The following is a 14,077-nucleotide window of genomic DNA, read 5'->3' on the forward strand; positions in this document are numbered from 1 at the left end:
TCGGCTATATTTTGTGTCATGACCAAGTGTGCACATACTGATGATGAAGATGATGAAGGTAGTGACATTGTGTATCGATATGTGATGTGATCAGTGCTTAGACTTTGACTTGGACTTTGATGAGCCATTTGATTTGCTTCCAGATGTTTCTTTGGTTGTTGTCGTTTCCTTCTCTTTTGGTGCACCAGACTCTTTGCTCGGTGTTGATTCCTTTGTGGCCGCCTTGTCACTGCCTGATGTCGCAGCAGCAGTGGTAGCAGCAGCATTGGTTGCATCCTTTGATGCGTCCTTCTTCTCTGTCGATGTTGTCGAGGTAGTCGTCGTTGTTGTTGTTGTCGCCGCTGGTTGTTGCTGTTGTTGAGGTGGAATGGTCTCTGCAAAGTAGTCTGGCTTCCTGATGTTGATTCCATAGTCGCGTAGACTCTGTGACAGATCATCCATTGTGAGCACCAGCTGTTTCTCCTTCTTGACCTTCTCACGTGTTGGTGCCTGTTGTCTAATCTTACAGAACTGCATACTATCATTGGCTACATCCGATATGAACTTTTGAGTTGCCAACGATATCATTCTCTTGCTGTTTATATATAGTTTGAGTGTCTGTTAGTCATTCCTGTCACAACATTGACTCATCACAAACAGTGATGTTGATTGATTGATGCCTGTCCTGTTTGCTGTCCTGTTTGCTGTCCTGTCACATTCATTCTACCAATACATACATCTTTTGATCAGAGCACTCAAAGCCTGTCTTGTTCAAGTAGTATGTTATCACTTCATCTGGTATCTAAGTACAACGTTGATGATATTGATTGGGAATGTAAGTCATTCAATCATTCATTGATTTGATTCAGCCTGTCATATGTAATATCTACCGTTGGCACATAGTCCTCCAATGAGTTAATGAACTCCTCATAGTCAACTTGATCCAGATCCATTATCTCTCTACTCTATCTGTATCTGTCGCAATGTATGAATGAACAACAAAGTCAATGTGATTGTTTTGTCAGTTTTTACACACAAATGAAGTGAGAGGGCAAGAGCAAGGGTAAGGGTAAGGGTAAGGGTATGCATTGTTTTATTATAAGTTGTAATGAAGGTCATAATTTGAGTGACGCAGCTCTTGAGTTATTCTCTTTAATGGTTGATCATATTGGAGGAACATTGCAAACATTAACTCGTTGAAGAACAGTCCAAAGTGATCGTCCAGTCTTCTGGCATGAAGTTTGCCATGCCAAGTTGAGAATGTAATGTTGTCGATACCTCTGATATGATTGAGATAGGATCGCTTTGAGTATAGACATGGCTCCATTTCAATTTCCTCATCATTTGATATCTCCCGACCTGGATGTGGATGTGATATGTGCAGCTGGATGAGTGTTGGGGGCAGAGTTATCCGTCCGTCAATCAATTTAAAGTTGTTCATATTGGGGATGGTCAGTGAGGTGACTGACGATGGGATGCACTCTGATGATAGACATTGACTGTAGCGCTCTCCAAAATCAATCATTGTTAAATTGGGTGGTGTTATGACATAATTATCCATGGATAATGGCTGATCAAACGATTTTCCAAACTTGATGGTTGTCACTGAGTTTGGAAACGTGCCGTCCCAGAAGGTGTCGGGCTTTGGATTCCTCAGCATACTTGGAGTCATCTTCACGGGCCGATCGAAGTGAGTACCATATTCGTCTCCAAAGATCAGAGTCTTGACAGAGTCGGGGATTACTCCAGGGTCCAATGTTTCAGAGAACCCATTCCCAAAATCCAATGATGTCACTGTGGCTGGGATCACTCCAATATCAATGATGCCATAAAAGCTGTCTCCAAACTTCAAAGTTGTAACACCAAATGGTATCGAACCTGGCGCCAGGCTATGACAAAAATCATCACCAAGGACCAAAGTAGTAAGCGACGCTGGCAATGACCCAGCTTCTAGATCGCAAGTCAGATTAATATTGAGATCGGTCACTGATGATGGGATTGATGGAGGTGCTTCATCATCAAGTCCACTATAATCCAACTTAAGTGATGTGATTGAGTTTGGAAGTGATGTTTGAGTGATCATGTGTTTGAAATTCGCTCCCAATGTCAGAGTCGTCACCGACGGAGGAATGACTCCTTCCTCCAGTGGTTGTTCAAACTTTGCGTATGGATCATCATCGTCTAAGTCCAAATGCAATGTGGTTACAGAGTTTGGAATGATACCTGGCAAGACTGGCTGGCCAAGTTCATAGAGGCTCAATGTTGTGATAGATGTCGGGAGCATTCCAGGCTCCAATCCATCAGGGTTGGTCAGCTCCAAATGTGTGATTGTTGTTGGAAATGATATTGGTTCAAATAAGTATAACCAAATCATAAGACGAGTTAATGATGGTGGCAACCGGAGTGGATGATCGTATTGACCAGATCGGCCAATACCACCAAACTTTAGTGATGTGATTGAGTCTGGCAACACACCTTGGAGATCATGATTGTATTGTTCACTACCAAGATCCAAAGTATGTACTGATTGAGGTATCGAGCCGACAGGGAGTCGTTGCCTAAAGTCAAGTCCAAATGTCAGGCTAGTCACTGATGGAGGGATTGCACCGACTTTAATTAAGACATGCTCAACTCTCTTTCCAATTATCAATGTCGTCACTGATGATGGGATCATTCCAGGGTCAAGGGTGTGGCCAAATAGTGATCTGAAGTACAGCGTAGTGATTGAAGTGGGTATGTACATGGGTTGTTTCTTGCTGGTACGTGTATCACTTTCGACAACACATGCTTGAAAGTACTGAGGAACATTATCCACTTTCTTCTGATACTGATCATATATGAATCTCGACTTTGATGATAGTGATCCAATGAACTGTTGTTGATAATGAGAGGGCTTGTAGTCCTTGCCATTTGAGATGATGCTGTATAGTACTGCATGATCATGTTCCAATGTTCTTTGTGCATCCACCTCGTCTTGAAGTTCATTATAATCATCACTGTCTCTATCTATATCTTTTCTGATGACTGTCTCCACTCTATCTGGATTGAACAGTAGATACTTGTCTCTGTTCTTGAACAATGAGCTGCATACCAAGCTCTATCAACATTATCATCAATGTATGATACTATCTTATGAACTAATAAATAAGACAATTGATTGATTATTGTTGTCATTATTGTATATTGAATATATATATCTCTCCAACTTGTTGTAAAAATAATAATGATCATTGATCCACTTTGATCAAAAAACATGTTTTACAAATGTTAAGATATTTATTTTATAAAATAAAATAATTAATTTATTAAATATTGGGTAATTTTAATCCCCAACTCTTTAGAATATTCTCTATAATATCCAAACCATTTGAACTTGAATAAATATCATTATTACCTTTATGTTCTAAACTCTAATAATTCCAAGAGAATCCAATGTATTTGTAAATGAACACTTTTGTTGGTTTAGATTCATTGTTTTTGATGAGGGTTGAATGTCTTGATTATCCAAATTTACATACTCCCATTCTGTTCCTATTATCTCATCGTCAGAATCCATTAAATATATATATATTTATTATTATTACTATAATTATTATTATTACTTGATTATTATTAATTAGTTCAAATGAGGAATATTCCATTTTTTGAAGGTCACTGTATCCAAAATTAAATCTATTTATAATAAATCCAAATAGAGATTATTTAAAAACTTTATTTAGAGGTGACTGACCAATATTCCAAACGGTGACAATTTTATATTATCGATCATTTTTTGGTAATTGATTAATGGCTTGAGCAATAGTAGTGAAGCCTCCACTAAGTATATTTTCTCTAAGATAATATTTTATTCATTCGATGTAAATCTGGATGTCCTTGTCAGTTCAATGAATGAATGAATCACTATTTAGTTGTTTTAATTGATTGGTAATAGATGTGATGGAGGTGAATCCACATTCAGTTAAATCCTCATTGTGATAACGGAAGAATGTTGTGTCATTGATTCGCAATAGGTTGACAATCTTTGAGTTGAATGAAAGCTCAAATCGTTGGATTGACGCAGGGAATACCATTAGGAAATCATAGAATTGTCGAGTATAACCAGTGGTCCAAATTAGATGTCTCAATGTTGTTGGCAACACCTTTGGGTCGAGGTCTATGCTGTGCTCGGGTATACTGAGCTTTGTGAGTGACTGAGGTAGATGACCTTGTTCAAATGGATGTCCATAGCCAATCAATGTCAATGATGTGATGCTGTTTGGTAGTAGGCCAGCGCTCAGCTTGAATACACCTTTATGATCAATGGCCACGACCATGCTAGTGAGGTTGGGTGGGAATGATAGAATTTGTAATGTTGATGGCACTCTCATCGCAATGTGCTCGAGACCTGATGGCAAGCACGATAAGTCCATCGAAAGATCATGGTGAATGTTCAATGATTGTCTGTCCCGAGTTGTTTCCAAAATGAGCAATGCTGGGAAATGTTTAGATGTTACGCCCAAGAGGTTATCCAAGACGTCATACACCATAAGCTTGGTGAGGTTGGGATACTTCACATCCGACTTGCACAACACTTTCTGATAGTCGGACCACATACTCAATGATTGCAAGGGTTGGTGATCCACCACATGACTATACACGTTTGGCAACTTGAGGTCTGTGAGGCTTGGTGGCAGATTGGTCAGGGGATGGCTAAACATCATTCCACCAAGTAGATTACCAGTATAGTGTGACTCGAAACGAAGAGATGTAAGTGATTGGGGCAGTACTCCATCGTCAAGTGGCTGATCAAAGCCTGCGCCAATGGTGAGGTGTCTGAGTGCGGGAGGCAGTGTTCCTGGAATGATGGGCATGTTGGAGCAAAAGGACAATGACCTCAGTGTGTTTGGGAATACTCCAGGTTGGAATGTGAAAAGTGTGCCCGACATGATGTCCAATGTCTCTAGATGTGGTGGAAGATCACCTGGTGAGATTGTGTGACCAAAGCATAACCCGAGCATGAGAGTCTTTAGGCCGGTTGGGAAAAGACCATTCAGGGAACTGCCAAAGAAGCCTGCCAATGATATACTGGTCAGTTGACTTGGGAATACGAAAGGCTCGGAAGTGAATGTCTTTAAGGACAACTGAGTGACGCCACGTGATTGCAAACTGGTGAGTAGGTCACCCATCGCAGACCATAACGTCTCATCCAACACATCCTCAGCACAATCCTCAAAGTGAACCGATTCTATATTTGGAACAGCCAACACCTTGTTAAACAGCTCCTCTCTTCTATCATCTTCGTACACTATATCATTACCTGTATGAGATTGATTGATGGGATGGAATGATTCCATTGAGTGAGTGATTGATTGAGTGATTGAGTAATTTGTACATACCAGCGTAGAAGTCCAGATTGGGACTTGAGTGAGAATATGATTCATCAGATGGCTCAGTATGCAAGGTGATTGTATGCCACTTATGTCTAATATCATTGATAATGATATCCTTGTATGATTGTAATATTCTACTACTAGCTAGACGATCAAGTTGTGTAATCTGTCTAAGATGTAATGAATTGAAATGTAGATAACTATTCCTATCATCATACATTCTCTTACATATCAATGATAACATCAACCTATCAACATTACTATCAAGGAATGATATCAAATGTCTCAATATTATAACAGGTAATGCATCCATTCTCTCTCTATCTATGTATATGTATATTAATTATTTGTTGAACATCATTATGTCAATGAATGAAAATGAGTGAAGTTGTGTTGTTTGTCGTCAGGCTTGTTCCGCGAATGCACCCGTTCATCTTGCGTGAACAGTGTGAGTGACGCGAGTCCAACAACTGTGTTTATTGTTTAAGAAGGGAGGGAGAGAGAGAGAGGATTGGATACAAGTGGATATGGACATGGATACCTACATTACATGTTGGAGTAGTTGGGTCCACCACCGCCTTCTGGCACAGTGTAGTCGATGTTTTGCGTTGGATCCTTGATGTCGCAGGTCTTGCAATGTAGACAGTTCTGTGCATTGATTTGTAGCTTCTTCTTGTCTTCCTTGCCCTCGAGCTCAATCCACTCGTAGACACCGGCCGGACAGAAGCGGCCCTCGGGTCCGTCATACTTGTCGCGGTTGACCTTCTCGGCGACGGACATGTTGCGCACCTTGAGATGCGCTGGCTGGTTCTCCTCGTGGTTGGTGCCCGAGCGCATGACGCTGGTCATCAGGTCAAAGGTGTACACGCCGTCTGGCTTTGGATATTGGAGCTTCTTGCAGTCCTTGGCGGGCTTCAGTGTCTCATTGTCGCGTGATGCGTGCTTGAGTGTGATGGGCAGCTTGCCGCGGAAGATGTACATCTCAAGTGCGCCCAGTGCCAGTGCGGGCAAAAGGCCCCAGTGGAACATTGGACGGTAGTTACGTACGGCGTACAGGTCCTCCCAGACCCAGGAGTTCTTGAGCTTGGTGGGGTAGGCCGAGAGCATGAGTGGCTTCTCGGTCTCCTGCTCGGCGGCGCCCTCCTTGGTCAGCTCATCAAAGACGGCCTCGGCGGCGAGCATGCCAGACTTCATGGCGTTGTGGTTGCCCTTGATCTTGGGCACGTTGACAAAGCCGGCTGAACAGCCAATCAACGCTCCACCGGGGAACACCAGCTCGGGGATCGACTGGACGCCGCCCTCATTGATTGTCCTGGCGCCATATTGCACGCAGGTGGCGCCCTCGAGCATGGGCTTGATCAAAGGATGCAACTTCATCTTTTGGAACTCCTGGTATGGGTTGAGGTATGGGTTGCTGTAGTCCAGTCCAACGACCAGTCCAATGGACATCAAGTTGTTCTCCAAATGATAGACGAAGCCACCGCCATAAGTGTTCAAGTCCATTGGGAATCCGATCGTGTGAAGTGTCAATCCTGCCTTATGATTCTCTGGCTTGATCTGCCAGATCTAGTGAATGATTGATCAGAGTTAGTGATTGAGTGGCGACACTCCATGTTTGATGGATGGCGGGACTTCCTTACCTCCTTGATTCCAAGACCGTAGGTCTGGCCCTGGACATCCTTGTCGAGTGCAAACTTCTTGATGAGTGTCTTGGTGAGTGATCCACGACATCCCTCGGCAAAGAGTGTGCAACGTGCTCGCAGCTCCATGCCACGAGTGAAATGTGAGGTTGGCTTTCCATCCTTGCCAATGCCCATGTCGCTGGTGGCAATGCCCTTAACTGTTCCCTTGTCGTCGTACAGAACCTCTGAAGCGGCGAAGCCTGGGTAGATCTCAACGCCCAACTCCTCAGCCTGCTGTCCCATCCACTTCATCAAGTTGCCCAAACTGATGATATAGTTGCCTTCATTGTGCAGATGTAGTGGCGTGGGTAGACGAACCGAGTACTTCTCTGTCAAGAAATAGAACTTGTCTTCTGTTACTGGTGTATTCAATGGTGCCTATGGTGTATGTATGTCGATCGATTGATTGATTGATTAGTATGATTGATAGAGTGAGTCACACCAGTGATTGATCGCTCACTCATACATACACCTCTCTCCTTCCAGTCGGGGATGAGCTCATTGAGTGCTGTGGGTTGAAGGACTGCACCAGAGAGGATGTGCGAGCCGACCTCGGCACCCTTCTCGACGACACAGACACGCAGCTCGGTGTTGGCTGCCTGTGCCAACTGCTTGAGCTTGATGGCAGCGCTCAGACCGGATGGACCAGCGCCGACAATCACAACATCAAACTGGTCAGACTCGCGCTCGCCCAGCTCCTCAGACGTCGATGTCGAGTAGTATCTAAAGATGCTTCTGCTGCGTCCACTATTACTGATGATACCTCCACCGAATGGAGTTGTGTATGCTGCTCTGCGTCCAAACGACACCAACAATGATTGGCTGCTCGACTGATTCTTGCTCGCAATGTTTGTGAATAGTTTCAACATGGTTGGTAAGTTGATACAACTATGTTGTTGTAGTTGTAGTTGTTGTTGTTGTTCTTGATGAGTTACTTCGCGATATGATCACAAGAGTGTGATTGAGTGCGGTGTGATTGATGGTCCTTTCACTTTTAAATTTCCCACACAACACGACAATCTGCAATCCCGAGTCTGATGATCGAAGCGTTTGCTTTATTAAGTAGGTTTGTTGTGTATGTGTTATAATGTACATGAAGTTGTGTATTGGTTCATGCATGATTATGATGATGGCATGCATGTTGGGAGGGAGGGGAGCGGATGGCTGTACAGATGTATGTTCATGTAGGGAAGGTGGGATTAGGCTGGTTAGCCTCTGGTGTCTACTTGTGTTGTCAGGTGATTGGCGTCAAACAGTGGACTGGAGACCATGGTGGTGGTGGTGTTGTTGGTTGGATGGTAGTACGACTGCGTCGATGGTGACTGGTGGTAGATTGGCGAGGAGAGTATGGATAGCTTGGACTGCGACTGCCTAATGTTGGTCAATATGTTCAATAGATTATCAATTCCAAATAGATAACCGTCTTCCTCTTCGGCCTCGGGGTCTTCCAGTGGTATGGCATGTGCAAAGTCGATCATCTTTACGTCGTTCCTGACCGTCTTTGTTGTTGTCTGTCTATTGCTACTACTGCTGCTACTACTGCTTCTGCTGGAAGAGGCTTCTTCCTCATCCGACGAATCAATTTCAGATGATGTCGACAGGCAAGAGTCGGCATCATCACTGTCCTCCATTGATTGATAGCTGCTATCGTCGTCACTGTGTACCGATGAGAAGAAGCTGCTTGGACTATTATGTTGTTGCTTTGGAGATGTGTTGGTGTTGGTGTTGGTAGCTCCCTCGTATATGATCAATAGACTACTGGAGTAGAGTTTGAACGGCAGTCCATTCTTTCTGTCTGATAGTATTACTGTTGTGAGTGATTGATGGGATAGAGTGTTAGGATTGATTGATTGATTGATCAGAGATATCTGTGGATATAACAACATACCTTTCAAATTACGCAGCTTAGTTATGATGCTCTCGATGAGCTCATTCTGTGTTTCCAGGTTGCCGCTGTGGTAGAAAAAGTGATTGAAGGTGTTCTGCAGGGACTGCTCATTGAGCGATCGTCCGTAAAATCGATCATAGATGATGTTGCATCCGATCGTCTCGTTATATATCCTCATGCCACATATCCTGATGCCTAGCGACGTAGATGTGGTCGATGCGCATATGGCACCCTTTTGACGCGTGCCCACCTTGATGTCTACGATGCAGGGGCGCTGGTACTGCTTGGTCAAGTCCTCGAGCAGGATGTACTGCTGTGTGGAGCCGATCGGATGCTTGGGACTCTTAACCTTTTGCTTGCTCTGCTCAATAAACTTTTGCACGGACGGCAGGACGACCAGGATGTTGTGCTCCTGGCCCGGACCGCTTGATACCCCACTCGTCCCGCTGCTGTTACTACTGTTACTGCTACAATCATCGTATGATGAGTTGAAGGAGTCGAGTTGGTGCTGGTGGCTCATGGACGACGCCAGACGCTTGATGTTGATTGGCGAACTGGAGGTGGATGTGACGGTCTCGGTAGAGTCGGGATGGAAGCGATCGACGTCCACCTGTGGATGGACGGGGTCGGCCACCTTGAGGATGTCGACGCTGCCGTGAAAGCCGGCAATGTAGGGCAAGATCTGTGAGTGATGGCCTGCAGCGGCAACATAGAACTTTAGCTCTCTCTGTATCAGTGGCTTGCAGATCATTCCGTTCACCGACAGGATGGCACAATGGCCACCCACCTGGTTAGAGAACTGTGTTACATGGCAGTTGGTACAATCCTCTTCATGTTCATCTTCATAATGACCATCATCATTATTATTAGACCGGCGTATATAAGATGTTAATGATTTATATTTAACTAGACTAAACATTATTATTGATATTATAAGTTATTGTTGTTGTTGTTTGTTGGTTGTTGTAAATGGTGTTGTTGTTATTGTTTGTTGTTGTTGTTATATTACTGTATTAATACTGAATTGATGTGTATAGTGTTTGTATTAGTTGATTGTTTGTTTGATTGAAGTATATAAATATGGTTATATAAGGTAAGGTAAGGTGTATAATAGGGTGTCAACTACTACAAGAAGTATAAAGTGTCGAGCGATGGTTTGTGAGACAGTGTCAAGTGTTCAAATAAACCTTTCTTTATTACTTCTTGAGGTTGCTCTTTGAATTACAATGAGCCACAATGGGATAGTTGTCGAAGAGATTAAAGAGTTAGAGAGAGAGGGAAGGGAAGGGTAAAGAGAGCAGAGAAAGAGAGAGAAGGTAGAATTGTAGAATGTAAAGAGAGAGAGAGAGAGAGAGAGAGAGAGATAGAGAAGGGAGGCTATTTGTTAAGTAATCCCTGTGTTTGTTTGTTTTATAAATATATGTATGTGAATGAATATATCTCTGAATTGATGACCTACAACAAGAGACAAGTGATTGATTGTTGGGGAGATATTATTATTTAAATAATGTAATATATATAAATTATGTGTGTGTGTGTGTGTGTGTGTAAGGTGTGAATGATAATGACTTTGAAAGTCAGTGCACTGCATGTTAACAATTGAAATGCATTGGAAGGTCTCCATGACCATTTTATGAGTGTGTAAAAAATATTACACACAATGTTGATTCAACAAACAACACATCATCCGTGCTAAAAAGGGTGAAAAATAACAAAAATGATATTAATAAGGGTGATGGTTCATCCATCATCTCAATTTGTGGGGGTTTTGGGGTGGTGCAAGGTGAGCTCGAGGTGTATGCCTGGGCTTGGTGCCATCGTTGATCACAAAGTGAGTTTCAGACCCAAACTCAGTAGTGTTCATACACAGATCAGCACCTTTATTGTATTCATTGGTGTCAAACATTAAGTTTACCACCACATTCAAATCGTTTATCTTCAGGAGATCACCGTGAATCTGCGCATACATATCACATGTACTTCCCAAACAAAGAATGAAGTATATCCTAATAAAATAGGATGTAGGACATGGCCTATCTACATGTTTGTCTGTGGCGTATGGGTCGAGGTCGAGTGAGTATTGTGTGTTAATGGGGACCATTCCAATACTGATGGCCCCAATGGGTCCATTGTCATCGGGAAGGTCCTTTATTCATAAATAACATGTAAAACTACAAAGACGGCGGTGCATGGTGACCAATCCTATCCTATCTCCAGACCGGACGGACTATGGCGGACCATGTTTGACCGGGGGAGGTTTATAGTCCGACGGTCTGTCATGGCCATGACTACTGTTACTAGTGTTACTATTGTTGTTACTGTTGTTGTTGTTGTTGATGTCGCTGTATTGACGTTGTTGATGTTGATTCTTGAGTTTGTTGTCAATTGAAGTACCAATATTGTTAAAGTCTTGTATACCTTGCATTATGAGTGATTCATAATCGCTGTGTTCCTTCTTTGACCTCTTCAACTCCTTCTTCAAATCGACAATCTTCTTTGCCTCCATACGCTGACATCTCTTCTTCCAACCCTGTAGTTGATGATTCAGATTGTTGGTCTCTGTCGTCAACAACTCGTGTGACATATTCTCTGTCTTGTTCTTGTTCAAGTTATTCTCATCAATCTCCTTTTGTTTCCTGTTCAATCATTGTTAGTGCACTGACTTTGACTTTGGATATTGATCATGTTTGTCGATACTCACTCATCACATATGTTACGTAGTTGATAGACTTGTTGATTGAGGGTCTCGATCATCTCCCTCAGTCTGGCATTCTCCTCAGCTCGCATGTTATTCTCCTGTTCGGCCTTCTTTGACAAAGCAAAGTATCGCTCCTTCTCAATGTTGACCTCATATTGGAACTCAATCTGAATCTGTTTGATTGGTTGATTGAATGTCAGTCATTGGTAATGCGGGCCATGGACCATGTCCACATGTATATCATACCTTCTCCATCATGTCACCATGCTTATTGTTGATGTTCTCAATGTCTTGATGATGCCTAATGTCGCGTGACTCTAACTCCCATTGCGTGTCTTCCAGTGACTTTTGTGTCTTGGAGGCCAACTCCTCATAGTGGGTGAGCTTCTTCTTCATCTGTGTCATCTCCTTCTCGGTGTTGAGCTTCCAATGTTTCAGCTGATGGAGCTGTTGGTTGCAATCATCCAGCATCTGGTCCGACATGTTCTTGTTCTGGATCAACGCGTTGTTCTTGAGCGACATGGTGATGTACTCCTTCTTGGTGCCCTCGAGCTCGTCCTCCAGTTGTTGGTTGGTCCGCAGTGTCATCTGGATCTTCTTCTCCAGCTCCTTGACCTTGGACGACGAGATCGTGTACTTCTCCTTGAGTATCGATGCCACCTCGTGCAGCTCGTCCAGACGATTGAGCGTGGGGTCGTAGTAGAACTCCTCGGTGGCCCATCCAATCTCTTCACCACCATGGTGATGCGCCTTGTAGTTGTAGCGACGAGGCTTGCTCGGGCTCTCCCAGTCCGTGTCCATGCTAAAGGGCGACGGCGCGCCCTCATCCTCGCTGCACAGCTCGCTGTCATCATTGTGGTACGCTGCCCTGTTCTTTTGTTTCTTCTTTCTGCGCTGCTGCTGTTGTTGCTTCTTTACATTGCTGGTGAATGCACCGTTGCCATTGTCATTGTTTAGCGACATCAGCGTCATGAAGAGGTCGTTATGGCTCGTCTCATGCTTGAGCATGGGCGATGGACGAGTGAGAAGTGGCGAGCTTGAAGCGCCGTCCATGATGGGTGGCTCAGGCGAGGTCTTGCCTCCCCTGATCAGACCCTGATCATCATTGAACACCGGCACGACAGCGGCCGGTGCGTCGTTGGACAGGGACAGGCGAGGGCGTTGCGCACCAGCGCCCAGCGAAGATGATCGCGCGCGACCCTGTCCCAAACGACGCGGTGATATTGGGTTGGGTTTGACGAAAAAGCTGGCCAGGTGGTTCTGAGTTGTTGGCGACGCGTCGGTGAACTCGTGAATTGTGAAGAAGTTGGGAGGCGACGCGGACATGGGCGACGAGGACACTGGCGACGAGTCGCTGTTGCGTGGCGAGTTTGGTGGCGAGATGAGATCGGGTGGCGTCGAGATGGGCGACGATGAGAATGAATGAGACAGCGTGGGCGAGGGTGGCGGCGAGGGCGGGTTGGAGCCTCGTCGCGACGGGTTGTTGCTCGCCTGTATTGGATAGAGTGATTGTGTCATCTGTAGGAACGAGTCGCTAAACTCTTGAAAGTCGATCTCTGTGTTGCCATGCATCTCCAGTTGTTTCTGCATGACGGCAATAAAGTCATCGCTGACATCAGAGCCCGTTAGTGACTTTATCGCATGTTTGAGATCATTACTCGCAAACATCCTAGTGTCCTCACTGGACTCCACTGGGCTCATCATCTCTCTCTCTCTCTCTCTCAATCTCTCAATCTCTCAATCTCTCAATCTCTCAATCTCTCTGCTATCTATATCTCTAGTATCTGTCTTTACTATTGTCCTGATTCGTTTCTTTTGTAATAATGTGATGTATATATGCCTTTAGTATGTTGATGATGTTGATGTTGATGTTGATGTTGATGCTGTGGTTGATGTGTTGGCAGAATGATGTATGAGAGTATATATGTTCGTTGTCGTTAATCAATCCTATCTATTTGATAATGCAAATATTAATAATTTAATTTATAATGTAAGTATATATTTAGTATATGTATATGTATTTATATGTATCTGTAACACTACAGTTGTATCTACTTGTACATACTGACCTGACTGTTGTTGTTGTAAACAATGTCATTCATCCACATTGAGTGTGTGTGTATCGAGTAGTGTTTTTGTTGGGACAACATTGTTGGAGTTTGAGTGTTTGTGAGCATTAGAGGGGGATTGGCAACTGTTTTGGTGCTTGTTTGTCTCACCCACAATAATAACAGTCAATCTCACTAAACTTACACCAGAGACGACAAAGTGTTGATCGTTGGAAAAGACAGAATTGATCTGATCCCCAAGAGTAATCATTCATTCGATCTGATGATGATCATCATTGTAAACAATGTTTGGATCATGATTTACTTGTCTCGAAAAGATACTTTGTAATGTGATGATTGTTGTTGTTGTTGTTGTAGTTGATGGAGAGAGGTCATGTCCTGTTTTGGTAACA

General features: G+C 43.6%; 5 protein-coding genes across 5 annotated transcripts; all 5 read right to left on the reverse strand.

Moving 5' to 3' along the window:
- Positions 1-90: 90 nt before the first annotated feature.
- Positions 91-932, reverse strand: SAMD00019534_039690 (hypothetical protein; the record flags this gene model as incomplete). Its single annotated transcript, XM_012900474.1, has 3 exons — positions 91-574; positions 717-781; positions 870-932. 3 exons carry the CDS (start codon positions 930-932, stop codon positions 91-93), a joined length of 612 nt encoding a protein of 203 aa, XP_012755928.1.
- A 143-nt stretch (positions 933-1,075) lies between these two features.
- SAMD00019534_039700 (hypothetical protein) lies at positions 1,076-2,263 on the reverse strand (the record flags this gene model as incomplete). Its single annotated transcript, XM_012900475.1, has 1 exon — positions 1,076-2,263. The coding sequence occupies one exon, from the start codon at positions 2,261-2,263 to the stop codon at positions 1,076-1,078; it is 1,188 nt and encodes a 395-aa protein (XP_012755929.1).
- Positions 2,264-3,860: 1,597 nt separating this feature from the next.
- SAMD00019534_039710 (hypothetical protein) lies at positions 3,861-5,661 on the reverse strand (the record flags this gene model as incomplete). Its single annotated transcript, XM_012900476.1, has 3 exons — positions 3,861-5,275; positions 5,355-5,440; positions 5,567-5,661. The coding sequence occupies 3 exons, from the start codon at positions 5,659-5,661 to the stop codon at positions 3,861-3,863; spliced, it is 1,596 nt and encodes a 531-aa protein (XP_012755930.1).
- A 233-nt stretch (positions 5,662-5,894) lies between these two features.
- Positions 5,895-7,905, reverse strand: SAMD00019534_039720 (hypothetical protein; the record flags this gene model as incomplete). The annotated part of the gene is made up of 3 exons (XM_012900477.1): positions 5,895-6,914; positions 6,989-7,408; positions 7,501-7,905. Coding segments are annotated over 3 exons (1,845 nt in total), but the record flags the coding sequence as incomplete, so codon positions are not given.
- Positions 7,906-11,148: 3,243 nt separating this feature from the next.
- On the reverse strand, positions 11,149-13,320 carry SAMD00019534_039730 (hypothetical protein; the record flags this gene model as incomplete). Its single annotated transcript, XM_012900478.1, has 3 exons — positions 11,149-11,554; positions 11,620-11,789; positions 11,863-13,320. Coding segments are annotated over 3 exons (2,034 nt in total), but the record flags the coding sequence as incomplete, so codon positions are not given.
- Positions 13,321-14,077: the final 757 nt, after the last annotated feature.

Source organism: Acytostelium subglobosum (assembly GCF_000787575.1).
Source record: "Acytostelium subglobosum LB1 DNA, scaffold: scaffold7, whole genome shotgun sequence".
In the NCBI taxonomy this organism is placed as follows: domain Eukaryota; phylum Evosea; class Eumycetozoa; order Acytosteliales; family Acytosteliaceae; genus Acytostelium; species Acytostelium subglobosum.